Genomic DNA, 21,435 nt, shown 5'->3' with positions numbered 1-21,435 from the left:
ACTGTGCTGTGTCACTGCTGTGATGTAGCCCCCAGGTGTTCCAGGCTGTGCGCATCCAGGGACCCGTTGCCACCTTGACGGAAGCTTTGCCTTCCAGCAGTGCATCCGCTCAGAGTCGGGGATAGTGATCTCACTGTGCTGAGGGTGGGCAGACGTCCGGAGCCTAAGGCGGCATGAAGGAGGCTCCCCCCTCAAAAAGCTAAGATATCCTCTACAAAGTGCCTTTGTAACTGGACTCCATCACTTGCCCAGTTGCTGCTAAGTTTTCCCAGCAGGGCCGACTTCCTGACCGTCATACTGAATGCCCACTGTCCTTTGGGTGGCAGCTTGTGTGTGTTCCTGTCATGATGCCTTTGCTGAGAGGTCCTTTCCCTTTTGCCCTGTTTCCCACGCGTGTGTGGAGGAGAGGTGGAGAAATGGGGAAAGTGGAGGGGAGCCTGTGGGGTCTGCAGGAGGGACCTGGCAGCCGGTGTGGGCGGCAGGATGAGCCCCGTGAGCGGTGTGAGCGCCTGTCCCTTGTGGGCTCCAGGGGCGTGTGGGACTATGGGCACAGGATGTCTCAGTTCAGGCTGGAGCCCCTGGAATGGGGTTCATGGGTACTTGTGGGGTTCACTGCAAGGGTCGAGGTGCCGTGGTGTCTTGGCTCAGGTTCCCTGGGACACAGCTGCTGAGACCGAGGGTTACATGCCTTGGCTTAATTGGGTATTTTTCATGGTCGTACCTGAGGAGGACGGAAGGCAGTGGGTTTAGGCAGAGAGAAACATTTCGCTCAGATGTTGTTGGAAGTGTGGCCGCAGCTGAGCCCACGGGGAGCTCTGGGTGCAGGAGGACGGGTGCCTTGTCCTTAAGGGATGGACCTGGGGGGTTCCCCACAGCATCCACTGCCCTAGTGACTGGTGTTTGGTCAAGAATCATTGTGCAGAGACACTGCTGTGTGAACCACTTGTGCTGTTTTACTTGCTGCAAGTAATACATTCTTGCATCATTGTGCAGTTTTTAGAGTAATAACTGGAAAATTTCAGAAATCATTTTGTGGGTCACCTTTGATATTTTTACGATTTTCCTCTGCGATGGAAAAAGTTTCGGATGCACTGTAAAAATTTGGAGTGTTTCCTTGGGAGATGTTGATTTCTCACTGCAGCATGTGGTTCACTGGAAACATCTTGCTTTTATATGTAGTTTTTGGAGATGACAGTGTTTAGTGTTTGGCTGTGATCTCTGTGAATGAAAATATGGTGTTTTGCATCTTGTGGTTCCTTGAGTGTACATGTATGTATTTTTTTGTTTGTATGTGTGTGTGTTTGATGTACGTTTGTATTTTTCTCTCAGGCATGCTCTATTAGAGTTTGGAATGTTTTCTGGTATTTCATAGGAGGATGAGTGGATCACTATGTGTTGTGTGGAGTCTGTGTTGGTCCCCATGAGAATCTGTAAGTTCATTTGAGTCTGGAAGGGAAGTTATGAGCACTAAGCTTCAAATGGCAGGTTTTCATTAGAGAGATTCTGCTAGTTATATCTGTGGACACAATTTGAGAAGGACCAGTAAGTTCTTTAATGTAGGGAATGATCGTTCCAAGAATCAGAGGGCCAGCAATACCACAGTGATCTGCACTCTAGTGGACCATCCTTGGAAGATGTAGCTGCTCCTTCCTTGCTGCCAGACCAGTGCTGGTTCCTCTCCAGTCCTCTCTGTCTCAGACATGCACACAAACACACTTACACACAGACATACACAGATGTGCACATAATGCAGACAACAGGGAACCCTTGTGCTTTGTTGGTGGAAATGTAAGTGATACGGCTCTTACCAAAGACAATATGGAGGTTACTCAATAAATTGAACACATAACAGGCACATAATCTGTGAAACCCGCCTCTGGATAGATATCCAGTCACTTCATTGAGGGATATACTTGGAACACATACATCTGCTGTCCATTATGCTGACTATAGGAATCCTATTTTGTTTCCATATCCTTGGAATTTGTTGAGAGGGTAACAGTCACCAAGTGTTCCCAGCACAGAGAAATAAAATGGTAATTGTGAGTTTATGGAACTACAGGTTACTTTATCATGATCATTATTACACATTGTATATCTGTCCTATAATCACAGTGTAGCCCTCATAGGTACACCATTTTTATTTGTCAGTTATAGCTCAATAAAGCTGGAAAAGACAATGAAAGTTGGAGGTGTGCTGGGCTTGCCTCCTCTGAGTGGTGCTCAACTCAAGTCTTCACCTTAGATTGCTAAGGCATTTTGCAAATACTTGGTTTGTATCCCTGACCAGAGATTCCCCTTCACATAGTCTGTGGGGGGTTCAATCACCTGGGGCGTCTGATCCCAGTCTGCTCATTCCAGTCTGGGTCCCTCACTGAGCATCCTGACTCTGAGTCCTCCCATCCTGAGGGCTGGGATCCGGGCTGAGGGGGAGGGGGCTCCGCTCTGCGTGGGGATGGATCAGGGCCTGGTCTGTGACCTGAAGGGGGCTGTCGGGTCCAGCTGAGGCACCCGCTGCTGTTGTGTAGGGGAGGGGCTCACCAGGAGGGGAGGGTGATCTGAGGACAGTGTGGGGAAACTCCCTTGTTGGTGTGTGTGTGGAGCTTCCTGTCGCGAGTCCCTCCTGGGACAGTGGGCAGCAGAGTCCCTCCTGTTCCACGTGCTGAGGTCTCCCCTGTGTGTGTGGTTGTGGCACAGGGAGGGCTGTGTTGGTTCTCAGCATTAAGCAGCATCTTCCAACTTTCAGGATTGACTTCTGAAGACTCATGTTCCCCGAGGAGGAAGCTCAGGAGAGGAGGAAGAGGACAGAAAAGGACTCGAGAATGGCCCCTTCTCAGGTAAAGTCATACTCTCACTGGATTCTCAGTCTGTCCTTCCTGAAATGCCCTTCTTTGGACTCGCTAATCCTGTCTGACTGCAGTGTCCTGCCTGACACCTGTACATCCACAGTCACCCGGGACCCTCCCTCAGCGCCTGTCCTCCCCACTCAGACTCCACCCCCGGGACCCCGGGACCTGGAACTTGTGAAGCGGCTCCCTGGGCGGCGTCCTGGGCGGGCTTCGCATCCGTGGATTGGAGACCCAGAGTCAGTGCTGTTGGGCAGCAGGGAGAGTTCAGGGGCCCATCTGGGTGCGCTGTCTGCTCTCTGTAAACCAGAGAAAGAAGCTGCACGGGGAAGTCAGGTAGTGATGTGCACAGTACCTGGTCAAATGGGGAAATCAGACCAATAAGGAGAAATTTGTTCGGACTTTTTCTAAGACAGCTGAAGCTAAATGCGAGAGTCTGTGACTTTAAAATCTTAATGATTGTGAATGGAATGGAAAGTTCAGAGACAGACCTCAGTGATAGAGGGTGTTTTATTGCATCATTGAATTAAAACTATGAAGTCAACCATAATCTCTGAGACTTGGAAATTCTTTAAATCTCTTTAATCAACTCCAGTTCTCAAGCTTGTCTTTTCACTCTGTGGATTGCATCCCTTGACACAGCTTTTACCTTTGATGTAGGTGAGGCCCCAGCTCCATCCTTTTGCTGGTAGACATCCAGTTTCTCAGCACCATTTGTTACTCAGTCTGTGCTTTCTTCTTTGTGTAGACTTGGCTCCTTTGTCAGCACATTTTCCATATATTCCAAGGATTATTTCTGAGTTTTCTAATCTGTTCCATTGGTTTATGTATCTGTGTTTATGCCAGTACCACACTGTCTTAATTACTTTGTAGTATGCTTTAAAATATAAAAATTATGGCCTCCATCTTTTTCAAGAGTATTTTGGCTGTTTGGAGTCCCTTGAAATTCCCTGTGAATTTTAGCATGATTTTTTCTATTACTGTAAATATTGGGTATGAAATTTTGCTGTTGATCCCAGTGAATCTGGAGAGTACTTTGAGTAATGTGGTCATTTTAAGAATATTAAGTCTTCAAAAAAATTTTTAGTCTTCCGTTCCACAAGTGCAGAATGTCTTTAAGTTTATTTGTATGTCTTTGAATTTCTTTTAGCAACATTTAGTAGTTTTCAGTGTATAAGTCTTTCACCTCCTTGGCTGACTTTTTTGGATCCCTTTTGATCCTATAGTAAATATGATTGTTTTTTAACTTTCTTTTGCCATTGTTTGTTGTGTGTAGAAATGCAGCTGATTTTTGATTTTTGCATTTTGTGGCATCATGCTGCAACTTTCTAAAGTTGTTTTTTGAAGTAGTAGTTTTCTCATGGATCTTTTTAGCTTGTCCATGTAAAACCTTGTCACTTGCGAAATAAGATTATTTTATTTCTTTTTCAATTTTGAATTGTTTTCTTCTATTGTGTAATGCCTTTGGCTAGGACTTTACGCACTGCCTTGAATGGTAGTGCAGAGTTGCTTCTTTCCTCTTTTCTGTTGTAAGCGTTTGGCAGTGTACGCTTCCACTTTAATGCAGCTTTTGCAGCCTGTTGCAAATTTTGGTGTGTTGTTTTTTTTTTATTTTCGTTCAGATATCTTTATAATTTCCTTGTGCTGTCTTCTTTGACCATTGCTTCTTTAAGAATGAGCTGTTTCATTTTCATGTTTGGGCAATTTTCCTGTTTTCCTTCTGCTCTTTATTTCTAGTTTCATTTCATTGCGGTTAGAGATGATACTTTTTGTGATGTCAGTCTTAAATTTGTTAAAATTTGTTGCCTAACATGTGGTCTATCAGAGAATGTTTCAACTGTGCTTGAGAAGGGTGTATTTTCTGCTGTTCTTGTGTGATGTGTTATGTATGTATCTGTTAGGTACACTCGTTCTGTAGTGTTCGAGTCGTTTGTTTCCTTTTGATCTTTTTATTTATTTCCATGCATATGTAAAATTAGGAAATTGAATTCTCACGTTAATACTGTGCTGCTGGCTATTTCTCTTTTATTTCTGTCAACATTTGCTTCACGTTTAGCAGAACTCTAATGTTAGATGTACGTTTATTTATAATTGCCATATCTTCTAGGCTAATTGACCCTTTTATCATTATATAATATTCTTTATGTCTTGTGTCAGTTTCTGTCTTTATTTTGTCTGATATAGTACAGTCACCCCTGCTCTCATTAGGATGGAATATCTTTTCCGCCCTTTTCCTTATAGCCTTTTCCTCTCCTTAGATTTGTGAATGTTAATGGTTCTAATGTCTGGTACACTACTCTCTCTGTGTCTCTGGCTCTCATTTTTCCCTCCTGTTACTTCCTCATGTGGCCCTTACTCAGGCACACTGTACAGTGATGGAAGGCAGGAGCCCTGGCCAACCTCCTTAACTCCACTGTGATTTCAGAGCGAATGTGTTGAGTGTTTATGTCTGATCACAGTGTTTGGTAAATGTTCTTGCTTAATTACAATATATATTTTTTTCATTTTCTTTTTCATCATGATTATTAATTATGCAATAAAATTTTAACTTTACTGTTGTGATAAATTTTTTAATATATCTGTTAAGTTAATGTGTAATAGTAATAACTTCTCTAATTTTGAATCTGTTTTCTGAGTGGAATACACAAATAAACTCTGCTATGCATTTGCTAATACATACCTATGGAAATCTTAGTGGTTAAGATTGTATTAGTATTTTTGAATATAGGTGTTCTGTAGAGGTTAAAATTAAAGTATCCCATATTTTTTAGCTTAGTACAGTTTAGTACACTTGATACTGTTTCGTTATCCCAAAGATGCTGAAATTCACATGAATAAACTTGATGATAAGAAAAATCATGCAAAAAATATGTCCTTAGAGAACTTGGCTCATTTGAGTTAATTTTGTGTTTACATGTATGTCCATGAGTTCATGGATGTTCACGTCCATGGTTTGATGAAGGACATAATGGCATACCTACGCATTGAAATTTATTTTGAATATATATTAAACTACATATTATATCTAGTTGAGGTTTTATTTTAATTATATTCCCTGTCCTTGAACTTTTTTTCTCTGCTATTCTTTTAATGGCTTAAATAGTAGTGAGATTACTAACTTGCTATGTGTGTGGTGTTCAGGCCCATGTCTGTAGTGGCTTTTTATTCCCTGCCATGTTGTTCACCTTGAACTTCTTCCAGGTTTTCTCAGAGAACCCTCTGTTGATGTACTTTCAATGCTCTTTTGGTGCTTAAGTTATTGCTTCTTTATCTTCAGTTCAAGAGCCCAGCCACTTTAATTCCTGTCCTTGCTCTGTCATTTCTTAGTTTCTTGACCTGAGTTGAGTTTCTTACACTGTCTTTGACAGTTTTCTCCTCTGTCAGATGGGAACAGATCTTTCTTCAGTGAGCTATGATGTTGATAAAAAGCTCTTACCTGTTGGGCACTTTGAGTAGTGATTAGCATATGGGAACTGTTCAGACACCTTTAGTCATCATCATAATTTAAGATTTTGGCTTTTCTTTAAAGCCACTGTGGACTTTGTCATCTCTGAAGATTCCAATCATACTGTACCTCATCTAGACATTGAATATCACTCTGTGTAGAACACAATATGTAATACTTCGGCATAGACAACTCATTGTTTTCTTGTATTGTCCACAAAAATTAGAAATCCACATTGATTGGAGGATATCATAATCTCAATGAAAAAGCATAAGAAATTAAACTTAGAGACCCCTAATTTGCGCCAAATACCTCTCCATGGATCTGTCAGAACACACAGTTCAACTGAATTGATTTTTACCCCTCTCTCCTCTTTTCATTTTTCTTATGAAAATAAGGGCTCTCCTCATGGCCGCTTGGTGAAATATATTTTCATTTCAGGGACGGTTGACATTCGAGGATGTGGCCATAGAATTCTCTCAGGAGGAGTGGGAGTGCCTGGACCCTGCTCAGAGGGCCTTGTACGGGGAAGTGATGTTGGAGACCTACAGGAACCTGGTCTCCCTGGGTGAGAATAACTTCCCCACAGAAGTTGGGATCTGTCCTTGGCTATCCTTGCATTTTCCCTGTGTGCCTCTTTGGAGCCCCGGTTTTGCTTGAGTGATCTGAAATCCCTGCTAACTCAGACATGAAAAGGTTCACAATGCACATCAGGAGTTTAAAAGGACCTTTTCCTCAGATCTGCCTGCATCGTTATACATCAGGGGTCATTACAGAGCTTACTTATTTATAAAGCTCGATAGCAAACTTTTAATTTACCCACTGTCCTGCAGTTAAATGGTTGGTGAATTTTTGCAATATTTTTCTGTTCCCATGTGTAATGTCCTAAATCCTCAGCTAAACAAAGAACTAGGATTCTGGGAAAGCCACAGCAAATCATGTTTCTTTCTTCTTATGTGGAGGAATTTCTCTGTCTCATCTGAATATTCTACCCACTTTTTAGCAAGAAAAAGAGCCCTGGCTGTGGAGAGTGAGGTGAATGTCTCTGGGGATGTATCTATGTGTGAACACACCAGATCTTAGGAGGGCAGAGGGGAAACGTTGTTATTAAATAGCGTTTGGGAAACTCTCCCCTCCTCAGAGAGTTCTATGGGAATACAGAAGGTTATGTATTACTGTGAACTCTCAGAGGAAATTTTTCTTCTCTGTAACTTGTCACTCTGTCCTTGAACATGTAAAATGTGTTCTTTCACCCTCCAGTGGTGCTGTAGCTCCTCCAGAGACAAAGGCAGTCTTTATCATGATCTGCACTCTGCCATGTGGCTCCTGTGAGTTCATTGTTGCTTGACTTTGAAGAGCATGAGACAGGCTTTTCTAAAGGGGTCTCTCTTGCCCCCTCATCTCCATCTAGACTGGGTTGCATTTGGATGCTCGGTTTTCAGTCCATATACATCAGAGCTGATGCCTCCAGACTGCAATCCCTGAAGCTTTCCCGGTTCCACTCCCTTGGATGTTTTTAGGAGACCTAACCAGGAGGTGTTGAAACACTGGCTGCTCTTTAGTTCCATCTGGCGCCTCAGATCCTGCCCGGAGCTGTCTCAGGCCCTGTCTGCTTGTTAACGTCCCTCAGCCATTTCTTCTACTGTGTCCGCCACCCACTGCAGGGAAGTGTGTCACAGCAATGTTGACTGGATCTTCTGTGATGGTTACTTAGGAAAACTGTGAGGACAATGGGCAGAGATGCTCTTTTTCATCCCAGTCCCTCATGGGATGAATATGTGAATTTTGCAGGCTTTTAGTTTGGCATCTGTGGGTGGAGTGCGTGGTTTCACGTCACGCTCCTATACTGTCTGACCGACATACCTTGTGTTTTTTTCCTTTTACTGCTCTACTTAGTCAGGGAAGGTGTACTCTTTCATATTCTGTATTCTACGCTTGCATGATTTAGTATCTGAAACTTGTTTTTGAAATACATAGTCCTAGCATCCAGAATTTTATCCGTCTCTTTCACGTGATAATCCACCCTTAGTTAATGGCCAGGTTCTGGTGGACTCTCTATGGAGTGGGTTACTGGGTCACAGAGCGTTTAGATGGAGAGTACTTGTCCTCATATGTGTAGTATTTTCCTGCTACATACAACGTCACCCAGCTATTTGGTGGTGTGGTCAACATACTGTACCATTCAAAATGGAAAGTATCTCCAGGGCCTGGCTGATAAGTCTTTTCAGATTTTTTCCTGCTTTTGAAGAATATCACAAACACATGTCTCAAGGGCCCTGTGACTGCATTGTTCACGTATGACCGTCCCCTTTCAGCCTTCGTAAATGGTATTAGAACTTATCCTAAGGACAGCAGTGTCCAGGTTTCCATTCCTGTATTTGTGAGGCTGTTGAGTAAACCATTGGTGACGCCACATTTTCTGTCACCTGTGTGTGCCATTGTTCATTCTACCTTGATTTCAAAGCATCTTTATGAGAGAGCTTCTGAAGGGGAATGGCACCTTCAATGATGAACCATAATTTGTTTTGTTTAATAGATGGCCATTCCCTCATTGAATGGCCCTGACAACCTCGTGGAACATCATTTGACCGTACACACAAGAGTTTGTTTCTGGCGTCTCTGCTGTATTCCACTGGTGTCTCTCTCTCTCTCTCTTTTCTGCTATCAAGGGTCTTTTGACATTGCTTATGAATCTTCAGATGGATTTATCTATTTCTTCAAGAAACGCTGTTGGAATTTTACTAAGGAGTGGGTTGAATCTTTTGATCGCTTTGGATACTGCTGACATCCTAACAACAGTGACTTCTAGTCTAAGAACTTGGGATATCTTTGGATTAATTTGTGCCTTTTGTAATATTTTTAGCTTTTTTTTTTTTTTGTCTGTGGCATACCGTATCTTTCCCTTTTTGTGTAAGGTTATGGTATTTTATTTTTTTATGGTATTATAAATGGAATTGTTTCCTGAGCTTCCTTCTTGATTGTTCATTGTTAATGTGTAGAAACACCATTGATAATTTGCTTGTTGGTTTTGTATCTTGTAATGTTTTTGAGTTGATTATTACTGTCAATTTTTTTTGCAGAATCCTCAAGGTTTGTTTCATTTCCGTTTGTCAAAACAGATGATTTTGCTTCCTTTTGCTATTTGGATACCTTTTATCTCTTTTTCTGCCTATGTGTTTTTACTTGGACTTTTCAGTAATTTGTTTTTAGAAATAGTAAGAGCAGGCATTGTCTTTTTCCTTCTCTTGGACGGAAAGGTTTAAGTCATTCACCGTTGACTATGATGTTAGCTGTGGCCTGTTAATATGTGTCCTTTATTATGTTGAGGTAGTATTTTTCTATTTCTCATTTACTGAGTGTTTTTATCATAAAAGGCTGTTGACTTTAAATGCTTTTTTGTATCAATTAAGATGATCCTGTAGTTTTTTCGTTCTGTTATTTTGCTATCTTACACTGAGAAGTTTTCATATGTTCAGCCATCCTTAATATTTCAAAAGTTATCCCCATTAGTCATGATGTATAATTTTTAATGTGCTGTTGATTTCAGCTTACTGTTATTTTGTTGATGATTTTTGCATCATTATTCATTAGAGATTTTATAGTCTTGTGTGTCTGTGTCTGGCTTTGGTATTAGAGTAATTCTGACCTCAGATAGGAAGTTTGGAAATGTTTCCTTCTTTTCAGTATTTTGAGGAAGAGTTGATGGAAGATTGTCTTAATTATTTTTAAATGTTCAGTAGAGTTCTACAGTGAAGCTGTCTGGCCTTCCTTTGTTGAATGGTTTTTGATTAATGACTTGGTCTTTTAATAGGTTGTAGATTTGTTTAGATTTTTAATTTCATCAAGATTCTGCCTTGGTTGGTTGTGTTTCTGTAAGAATTTATCCATTTCTGAGTTATCCAGTATTTACGCTTAGAATTGTGTTAGTAATTTCTTCTATTTTTTTTTTTTTTTTTTTTTTTTGGTTTCTGTGGAAGCAGTTGCAATCTGTTGTAATATCCCCTCATTCAATTCTAATTTTAGTAATTTGAGTCTTCCTCTTTTTTTGTTAGTTCATGTAGGTAAGAGTTTGTCAAAGTAGTTGTTCTTACCAAAGAACCAACTTGCAGTGATTTTCTGTAGTTTTTATTCTGTATTTTATTTATCTCTAATCTAACTCTTTTTCCTACTTTCTGCTAGTTTAAGGCGTATGTTGTTGTTCTAAGATCTTTTCCTTTTGTTTTGTTTGTTTTGTTTTTTGGAAAAAAACTTTAAACCTGAACACCTTTCTCAGGACTGTGGTAAACTAGGACCTCTATTGTGTACTTTTTTGTTTCTCTTTCTCTGCTTTATTGATAATGTACCTTATAGCATAGTGTAAATTTAAACTGTACAGGGTGATGATTTGATACACCCTTATATTCCAAAATGATTACCTTAATTGGTTTGTTAACACATACATCCACTCATTTAATTACAGTATTTCTTTGTGTGTTGAAGGCATTTAAGGTCTATTCTTAACAACTTTCTGTTGTATACATAGTATTAACTATAATCATCATACTGTATATTTGATTCCTAGAACTCTTTCCACCTATTCCTGGAAATGTATTCTTTTGACAGATCTCTCCTCATTCTACCAGTCCCCAGCCCATACTGTTTCTATTAGTTTGGAAATATATATACAGTATGTAAAAAATACATATTTTAATAATGCTATCTCATGCATGAATGAGGTCATGCAGTATTAGTCTTTCTCTCTTACTTAATTTACTGAGTAAGTATCCTCAGTGTCCAACCGTGTTGGTGCAGATTAGCCAGATTTTCTTTTTTTTTCCATGACTATATAATACTACATAGTGTATAAGTACCACCTGTTTTTTGGTCTGTTTGTCTCTTGGTCACTCAGTTGTTGTCACACCGTGGCTATTGTAAGTAGTGGAATGTCGGAAGGAGTTCAGGTATCTTTTTCAGATAGTGCTTTCATATGGGAATTGGTTCATTACATGATTTTAAGAAAAATATTTTAGGAACTTTAAACTGTTTTCCATAGTGGCTGCACCAGTTTACATTCCCAGAAACAGATACTGCAGTTCCATTTCCTCCACACTCTCAACACTTGTCCTCTCTGGTCTTGGTGACAGGTGTTCTAACAGGCATGGGGTCATAGTTCATTGTGGTTTTGATTTGCATTCCCTCCTGAGGGCACATCTGGGAACTGGGAGGCTTCCTTCAGTCAGTCTCACTGTAACCTACGAAGGTAAAAGACCAACAAAGTGTCCCGAACTCCCCTGCACTTTCCTGTTGATTGCTTTCACGGGAGGCACTTGCTTGGGTGCTGCAGCTTCTTTACTGGTTTCTAGACTTTTCCCAAAGTCTTTTTTGTTTATTTTTAACTTGGGTTCCTCATGGTTTAATGAGTGCCTGTGATTTCCTGTTGTGCCATCCTGCTCACATCACTCCTCATGTTTTTTTTCTTTTTCCCCCACTTTTTTTTTTTAAATTGAAGTGCAGTCAGTTACAATGTGTCAGTTTCTGGTGTACAGCACAGTGTCCCAGTCATGCATAAATATACGTGTATTCATTTTCATATTTTTTCGTTAAAGTTTTATTACAAGACACTGAATATAGTTCCCTGTGCTTTACAGAATAAACTTGTTTTTTACCTATTTTTATATCTCATGGTTTTGTTTCCTTGTAGTGTTTGTGTTAAGAAAGATAATGATACGATCTCCAATAATTAGGACAGCTAAAGGAACACTATCACGTTTAATTACCCGGAGCATTAGAATAACATTTTTTATACCGAAGTCAATACATTTCTTTTTTAAAGCATGTTATGCAATTAATATTTTAGTAACTTTTTTGTTGTTGTTTATTTACTAACTAATGTGATCATATCCTTAAGTTGCTCACACTTTGGCGAACACCTCCTGCTAGTCTTGTTTCCCCTTACAAACTGCTTACCCAGTTAGGAGATCTTCATTCTGAAACCATGGCCTCCCTACTTTATGATACTGTTGGTATGTTTAGTTTTACCAGTGTCTGTACAGAATAAACTCATCTATTTCCTTTTTTGAGGAGTCGGGGGGTAACTAGGTTTGTTTGTTTATTTATTTATTTTTAAATGGAGGTACTGGGGGATTGAACCCAGGACCTTCTGCATAGTAGGCACACACTCTACCACTAAGCTATACCCTCCCCTGCCATGGCCTCTTTGGGCTTTTGTTTCTGCTTCCTGCTAAGAACACTGTTGCGGAATCTCCTGGAATATTATGTATGTTTTTGTTGAGTTTATACATGGAAATGACAGTGATGGAATATTCACTTTGATGCATGATATAGCAAATAGAGTAATAGATGTAAACCTTCTACCTCCCTATAATGATTAAATCTCTTTCGTTTCTGTCCTGTACGCATAATATAATCCTCCTAGTTCAAAAGAGGACAGTATCATGCTACTTGCTAAACCAGTTCTCTCGAGGTCAGTACGTTAGGTGCAGGTGTGAATGATGCCGTTACAGTCACACAGACGCGCAGTCCCAGGCTGTGCTCCCACGTTTGCGTGTGCCCCGTGCTCCACTCAGACCCTCTCTCCGTCCTGACTTTTCCTCACGTGGTACTTGGATGTGGATGGAAACATGGTTATTTGCTAGCACATATGAGTTCTCTGAAACATCTGGATATCCACAGCTGTCCTTCACCCATCCCTCCATCTTCCACATGACTCACTGTAAAAATAACCCCTCTTCAATCATTGAACACCTTTCTCAGGACTCGGTCCAAATCACTGTGTGCAGCCGTGATGACTCAGAGACCATGTCCAGGACGGACGGCTGAATAACATTACTAGTTACACAGCTCATTACTTCTTGCATCTCCCTGGAAGTTTTCTCCTTGACTCTCTGTGTTTGTTGTCGTATTGTGTAATCTGTACGCTTGGGTGAGCGGTCATGCTTATGTATGTTTTCTCAGTCTGCTGGTCCAGGTTCACATCTTGGTTCTCGCACTAATTTCTATGTCAGTTTGGGTCGGTCATGTTCGTAAACCTGAGAGTTTACTTCCCTTCCTTGAAAACTCGTGATAATTTCCCTCAAGGCTTTTAAGAGAAATTATTACATTTAGTTGGCTTCGAATAGTGCATTTTTAGTAGTAAAGACTCAGAAGTCGTTTTTGTTTAAAAATATTTTAACATTGTTATGTTTATTATGACACTTTTTTGTGTGTGTTATATATTTTATACCTTCCTCTTGCAATTTGTTCTCAACAATGTTGTGTCTGACCCTAGTTAAATCAATTCACAAATTTGTCACTCTCCATTACATATATTTTGGAGCCAACAAGCTGACTATTTAAGGGCACTGCACAGGTAGGGAACTGATCTATTTACCGACTGTTAATATAACTGAAGAATATTTCATTTATTAATGTTTAACTTGGATATACATATGATAATCTTTCAGAATGTTTTTTGCTTATTCCTGGGTAGATAATTTTATAGGAGATTTTTTTTAAAATATTCTGTTTTCTTAAAAACTGCTTTATCAAATTCTTCATCTTCTCTATGCTGTATTTGTCTCCCAATTCTAAACTGCCAATCATTGAGATTATATATTGGATAAGCTGGCTTCAGATTGCTTACTGTTACCAAATATTGTCTTTTTTTTTAGCATTCATTTATGTATAATAAGTATTCAGAATATATGTATAATTAACATTCTTTACTCCTCAATTATGAGACAGCAGTATGTTCAGTGTTAGTTACTATGTGCTTTGGAATCAGGCTTGAAGAATACACTTTTTTCAATAGCTAACAGAAGTTTTTCCAATGTGTTTTTGTCATAAGTTGTTTGAATGGAAGGTGCCCTAAAACTAAGTGGAATTACCTCTGGTCACTTTGTTTTGAGTGAAGAATCATTCCCTTTGTGTTTCCAAATATTTTGATATCATATCGGAAGGTTTCATACTCTGGTATACGTGCTAGTTTTAACGCAACGTCATGTGTTTAACATGAAATACTTACTGTGAATCATGATGCTTAGGATACCTGTGGTTATGTCTTGTAGATGTCTCTCACATGCATGTGATCAAGAAATTACGAACAAAAGCAAACAATGATAGAGGAGAAGTATTCCAAACAGTGATACTGGGAAGACATGAATGGAAAGAAATGAGACATTTTTACCGCAGGGAAATCCAGGAAAGTATGTATGACTTTGAGTCTCAGCAGAGAGATGAGGAAAGAAATTACAAAGGAACGTCTATATCCCATAACGGAAATCTCACTGATGAGGGAGATCAGCATAATGGATGTGTTGGGGGGATCAGCCCTCTTGAAAACTGGCTTATGTTACACTTCCAGCACGAACTGGATATTTTTAAAAGTAAAGAGAAAACTGATGCATTTAATCAAGCCGAGAAGAGTATCAGCAGTAGTCCTTCGTCTTCACCACTTCCAGGAATTTCTTCTGGTGTCCAAACCAACATGTCTGACGCACATGGGAGTGATTTTATGCGCCCTTCAATACTGAAACAAAACCAGAGTGCACACAGGGAAAGACCTTACAAGTGTAGCGAGTGTGGCCAAAGCTTTCCTCAGCGCTCAGCCCTCACGCGACATCAGGTGATCCATACAAGAGAGAAAATATATAAATGTGATATATGTTGCAACATCTTTAGTAGAAATTCAGATCTTGTAATTCATCGGAGAATTCATACTGGAGAGAATCCTTACAAATATAACAAGTTTGGCAAAACCCTTAATCATGGCTCCCACCTCAATGGACACCAGATCATCAATACAGGAGAGAAATTATATAAATGTGATATATGTGGAAAAGTTTTTAGTCGCAAATCATACCTTTCTAGACATGGGAGAACTCATACTGGAGAGAAACCTTACAAATGTAATGAATGTGGCAAAGACTTTGGTCAAAATTCATACCTTGCTAGACATCGTAGAATTCATACTGGAGAGAAACCATACAAATGTAATGAGTGCGGCAAGGCCTTTTGTCAAAAAGGAAGCCTTGTATGTCATTGGAGAATTCATACTGGAGAGAAACCTTACAAATGTAATGAGTGTGGCAAGGTCTTCAGTCAAAGTTCTACCCTTGTCAGTCATCAGATAATTCATACTGGAGAAAAACAGTACAAATGTAATGAGTGTGGCAAAACCTTTTATTTTGGCTCACACCTCATACAACATCAAATAATCCATTCAGGAGAAAAACCATATAAATGTGATGTATGTGGGAAAGTCTTTAGTCGAAATTCAGACCTTGTAATTCATGGGAGAATTCATACTGGAGAGAAACCTTACAAATGTAAAGACTGTGGCAAAATCTTTAATCACAGCTCGAACCTCAGCAGACATCAGCTAATCCATACAGGAAAGAAATTAAGTAAATGTGACATTTGTGGCAGAGTCTTTAGTTTTAATTCATACCTTGCAAGACATCAGAGAATTCACACTGGAGAGAAACCTTACAAATGTAATGAGTGTGGCAGGGTCTTCAATCGAAATTCAATTCTTGTGAGTCATCGGAGAATTCATACCGGAGAGAAACCCTACAAATGTAACGACTGTGGCAGCTGCTTTAGTCGAAAGGCTTACCTTGTAAAGCATCAGAGTGTTCATACTAAAGAGAAACCTTACAAGAATAAAGAACGTTGAAAAGCCGTTACTCTGGTCTCAACTGTCACTACACATCAGGGCATAAATACAGAGGGGAAACCATATTAGTGTGATGTATGTGGGAAGGTCTTCATTCCAGTTTGAAACTTCAAATTCATGGGAGATTCACAGTGGGGAGAAACAGAGCACATGATGAGTGTGCCAAAGCCTCAGTTAACAGAAGAAAATTCATATGGGAGAGAAACGGTAGAAATGTAAGGACTGTCTTAAAAGTCCTTAGTCACAGTTCATACCTTAAGGTTGACCAAAGATTCATACTGGAGAGAAACCTTACAAATACAATGAGTGTGGCAAATCCTTCACTGTACTTTGAAGCCTGCCTTACCATTAGGTAATCTGTATTGGTGAGGGACTTTAAGGAAGTTTTAGCAGGTGTCCACATCTTAGGCTTCATCAGAAAAATCATCCTGGAGAGAAATCAGATAAATGATCTTAGTATGACCAGGCCTTTAGAGAAGGAATTCATTCACCAAATAATTCATTCTGGGATACTTCATAAATGCCACGAAATGGGAAAAATCTATACTCGGGCTCACATCTCATCAGTCATCACGTAATCCATACTGGACAGAACATTACAGATGTACGGAATATGGCAAAGTTTCAAATTAGTGGTCAGTCATCACTGGATACTAGAATATTTATCCTGGAGAGAAGCCACGCAGGTGTAATGTGTGTGGCAAGGATTTTACCCCAAGTTCACAAGATGGGATCGTACTGGATCAGTACCTTACAAATGCAGTGAGTGTGGCAAAAGCTTTATCATGAGTTCAAGTATTAGGCAACAATGAATAGTCCATTGAAGAGAAAGCATACAAATATCTGAGCAGAGGGTTTATCCAGGGTTCACAGCGCACTGGCCGCCTCAGTGTACACACAAAGCAGTATGTGTGCCAAGGCTTGTACCTGAGCATTAAAGCTGTAGAACAGAATTTGTGTTGGAGAGCAGTGTTCCAAATAAAATGACCATAGCAGTTTTCACCAGATATCCACACCTGGTGTCATGGTAGAATTCATGCAGGTCAGAAACTAGAGATGTACTGAAGGTGGAAGGAAATGAATGAAACAGCGCATTTAGGATTCACCGAAGAACTCAAACTGGGGAGAATCCTTACAGATGTAATGAATCAGGTAACTGTTTTCAGCAATTCCTAAATCAGCCTACACATCAGGAAGTCTGTACTATGAATAACCAGTCTGTGGTTCTCCGGGATGAATCTGAGAAGTTACATGCTGCGGAAGCATCACTAGTCACAGTGTGCTGAAACTTCCGAGGTGGTGGGTCTGTGAGAGGAAGAAGGGTGTGTGTGGAAATGGCCCATTATCTTCTGTGTATAAATATTCAGTTATTTGAGTTTTCTTGCAAAGGCTAAATTATTGTTTATGCCTTTCCACATGAAGTTTGATGCCAGTTGCTGTATGTCATCATTACAGGCCTTTCATGATGGTCTCTGGGAAGGAATAAAATGAGGGGTCGAATCCATTTGGTGCAGTTCATTCACATCTGTGTTCCTTGGAAAAACTCAGACCCTGGATTGTCAGATTCAACAGTGTATGAATTAGGGACAGGGACGTGCAGAGAATATTGTAAAGCTGTGACTTGACTCATCACACTTACTGTGTTCGGGGTGCTCGTCCATAGATTGGTCACTGTGGGTTACAGACAGAATGCTCTACCCTCTGACCAAGAGGGACGTTAAGCGCCTGGGGCTTTCATGGGAGGAGAGTGACAGGTTACTAGGGGCTGATTATGTGGTAGGAGCATTGCACAGGAAAAATTGGTCACTCCATTGCATGGGAAGAGGTGTTGTATACATTGATGTTTAATGAAAAATTAGCTTTATTTTTGGAAATTGAAGGGAGAGCAGGAGCAGTTAAAGTGAGGGGGAAATTTGGGGGGAGGGTATAGCTCAAGTGGTAGAGCACATGCCTAGCATGTATGAGGTCCTGGGTTCAGTCCCCAGTACCTCCTTTAAGAATAAATCAATCAACCTAATTATCCCCCCCCAAACCATAAGTAAATAAATGTTACTGTTCAAAACATTAAATTTTTTAAGTGAGGGGGAAATTTAATTACCGGGCTAGGCTCTTGGGGGATAAGCTTTTGTTTTGAACTTCCGGTTTGTATGAGAGGAAGACGCCCTCAGCCTTTATTTGCTTGCCCCGATAGGCTGAACAGGAAGAGGTGGTCCTGAGGATTAAAAGCTCTCAATAATCATCCATGAAAAATGGAGTCAGATTATTTAATAAAGCACTGAATGTTTACTCTTGAAACTCGTTATTTCTTGATTTGGAAAACCACACTTCTTCATGTTAATAATTTATTACATATGCCATATAATACCGCTTATATCTGGAATTTAAAAATATGACACCAATGAACTTATTTACAAAAACTCACAGACATAGAAAACAAACTTATGGTTACGGGAGGTGGAGTAGGTGGGAGGGGGCGATAAATTGGGAATTTGAGATTGGCAGATACAAACTACTATATATAAAATAGATAAACAAGAAGATCCTAGTATATAGCACAGGGAACTATATATTCAATGGCTTGTAGTAACCTGTAATGAAAAAGTATGAAAAAACCATCAATATTTTCTGCCTAGATACAACTGATTTCACCATTAAGCACAACAGATAGATGTTCAGTCAGAGCATTAGACACATTTTTTAACCCATTTTTCACTAAAACATTTTCCCATATAGTCAGGCTGTTGTATTACATTTTTAAAAATCATTATGTGCCTGGAGGTTTTATAGCAACTATTCTCTGTTAACCCTGGGAATAATGTTGGGAGTCTTTTAGGTCAGGAAAAAGAGTTAAACCCATAGATAAATTCAATATTAGATTATACACTACATGGATAAAACATGAGCAACCACCATCGGCGATGATTACATTAAATTATTATTGGTAGCAGCCAAGGACTCCTGTGGTGTTTAGGACTTCTAGTTTATCTTGACAAACTTGGTTCATTTCTCAGGAATTCTTACACATACCTGTGTGTCTTTGCCACTGGACTAGTTTCTGCTCTAGAGAAATCCTTGTTTGATGTGGAAGTACTTCCCCAACTCTGCATAACCTCTCTCCCTTACAGACTCGGCCTCTCAGCCTGAAATACGCAAATACTTCTCTGATTCCTTCCCGCTGCCTGGACTGTGGGCTGAGCGTGGCGTACGCCTGTGGGTGGGGGAGGGACACAGCCAGTTCCTGAGATGCTTGTGCTTCTCACACCATCTAGAACTGCAACGTCCGTTCGATTTTAGGGTGATAGTGCACACTTGAGCGAAAATGTCTGAAAATATTTATTCCCGTTTGCCAATTCTTGCAAACAATGTGTTCCTAAGAACATCATGGGAGTATAGTAGAGACTTCTTTTTCCTTGGCCCCTGAAGACAGACGGGTTCTCACAGAGGAAAGAGAAGATGCTGTAGTCTCACTTTCTGGGTAGTGATGTTGAAAGTATTTTCCATGGGTGCGTTTTTTAATTTCCCCTGCTCTAGTGGCAAATTATAAATGATGGTATGTTCTGTTTTCATCTTTATTGAATTCAGATTGCATTTTTTTTCCTGCTTAATTCTTTTTATTTATTTTTACTGAAATATGGTCAGTTACAGTGTGTCAATATCTGGTGTACAGCATAATGTCCCAGTCATGTATGTATGTGTGTGTGTGTGTGTATAGTCATTTTCATGTTCTTTTTCATTAAAGGTTATTATAATATATTGAATATACAAATGACATTCTAATTTCCATTCTAATTCTTTTCCCCAAGATTAGTTACAAGTAGGTCATTTTCTAAATATTTGATTTCTAGCAGCTTTTTCTGTTATTGATTTCTATTTTCATTTCCTTGTGGTTGTTGAAATATGTTGTATAACTTGAATTCTTATAATTTATAAAGACTGGTGTGATGGCCAGGAATGTAATTTGTCTTGCTGAAGTAGTATGTGCATTTTGAAGATATTATAGGGGGAAAGATATAGCTCAAGTGGTAGAGTGCATGCTTAGCATGCACGAGATCTTAGCTTCAATCCCTAGGACCTTCTCTAAAAAGAAAACAAGTAAACCTAATTACCTTCCCGTCCAAAAAAATCTAAAAATTAATTTAAAAAATTAAAAGGTTGAAGATAGTGTAAAATTCTCTACTTAGGTGGATTGTCCTTGGAAAACTCAGTTTTTTTTTACTTCCCGTGGAAGGAAAAATTCAGATTTCCCTACTGTGTGTCTCTTTCCTTTGTGTCTCCTTTACACTCACAGCACAACCACCCTCACACAGTGAGCACTTTTGACATTTTTGGTAACCAATGTGTGGGGGTTTTCCCCACAACAAACAATTTCCGGCAACACCAGGTGAGTATCCTACAATTCAGCTCAATTCTGACACCGTCTACACCGAAATAGCATCAGATCCCACAAGACTCCCCTCCCCAACCCAGGACACTTCAGATGACAGTCGCAAGTCCAAGTTATCACCTCTGCTTCTTACCCACTGGCTATATATTGGACTTTCCAACAACCCCTTTTTTTGGTTCAATAAATTAGCCAGAATGCCTCCCAGGGTCCAAGGAAGCACTTATTTCCGTTTACTAGTTTATTAAATGATATGATAAAGGATCATATCATTTGATAAATCTCCAGGTGAAAAGACACATGGGCAAGTTCTGGGATGGGCCAAAGCACAGGACTTGCTTTCCTTGTGGAGTCGGTTTGTGTTAACCTCCCAGTGTGTGCGCAGCTCTCTGAACCAACTAATGTTGGGATTTTATGGGGTTTTTTATCTTGTATTATTAAATTCTAGAGCAAGAGTTAACTTCTAGTGCTCTTACCACTTAGGAAATTACAAGGATTTTACAAGCGCTGTGCCAGGGGCTGGGGGCAGAGGCCAATATCTATATTTTCTATTATCTCAGTTCTATAAGTGTCAGTTATGTTAGTTTCATTGATTGGTACTGTTGTTAGAATCTTCATACACTTTCTGTCCACTTGTGTTACCTATTATTCAGGGAGGGGGCATGCTTAGCAAGCACGAGGTCCTGGTTTCTATCTCCAGTACCTCCATTAATTAAAAGTGAAGTTTTATGTGTATATATATATATATATATATATGTATTATATTCCATTTCATTATATGTATATAAAAATATATATAATGGAATATTACTCGGCCATAAAAGAAAATGAAAATTGGCCATTTGTTACATCATGGATTGACCTAGAGGATATTATGTTTACTGGAGTCATATTTCAGTAGATTCCTGTCTCTATGGCTGAGATAGTTCACATGTAGTGATGTGATGAAACATACCTTGTAGTAGATGGTATCTCACAGATACTGCCATTAAACTATTGAGGGCTGAAATGCAGTCATTGCATATTTGATAATCTAGCTTTACTTCCCTTAGGGTTCATATTAAAGAGAATATACTGCCCCAGAAAATGCATTTAGAAATATTGCAAC

The 21,435-nt window shown here is 39.7% G+C and overlaps 1 protein-coding gene and 1 non-coding gene across 6 annotated transcripts in view; one reads left to right on the top strand and one right to left on the bottom strand.

Moving 5' to 3' along the window:
• The window catches only part of LOC105074471 (zinc finger protein 480), a 44,071-nt gene that overhangs the window by 3,661 nt on the left and 18,975 nt on the right, over nucleotides 1–21,435 (top strand). For 3 of the 5 annotated variants that reach the window (XR_012508946.1, XR_012508945.1, XM_074369196.1), the window contains exons 2-3: nucleotides 2,747–2,837; nucleotides 6,733–6,859. Coding sequence is in view for 1 of the 5 variants with exons in the window: in XM_074369196.1 (XP_074225297.1) it covers nucleotides 2,766–2,837; nucleotides 6,733–6,859 (199 nt within the window). In the remaining 4 variants the exon portion in view is untranslated. The remainder of the gene's footprint in view (nucleotides 1–2,746; nucleotides 2,838–6,732; nucleotides 6,860–21,435) is intronic. The other 2 variants (XM_074369191.1, XM_074369192.1) reach the window with 1 other exon arrangement.
• TRNAS-ACU (transfer RNA serine (anticodon ACU)) lies at nucleotides 12,399–12,472 on the bottom strand. The gene has a single exon. It is a non-coding gene; the product is annotated as a tRNA-Ser (tRNA).

The sequence above is a fragment of the Camelus bactrianus genome, chromosome 9 (assembly GCF_048773025.1).
Source record: "Camelus bactrianus isolate YW-2024 breed Bactrian camel chromosome 9, ASM4877302v1, whole genome shotgun sequence".
Classification (NCBI taxonomy): Eukaryota; Metazoa; Chordata; class Mammalia; order Artiodactyla; family Camelidae; genus Camelus; species Camelus bactrianus.
Note: the sequence above shows the minus strand (reverse complement) of the source record. Positions and strands in the feature narration are given on the sequence as shown.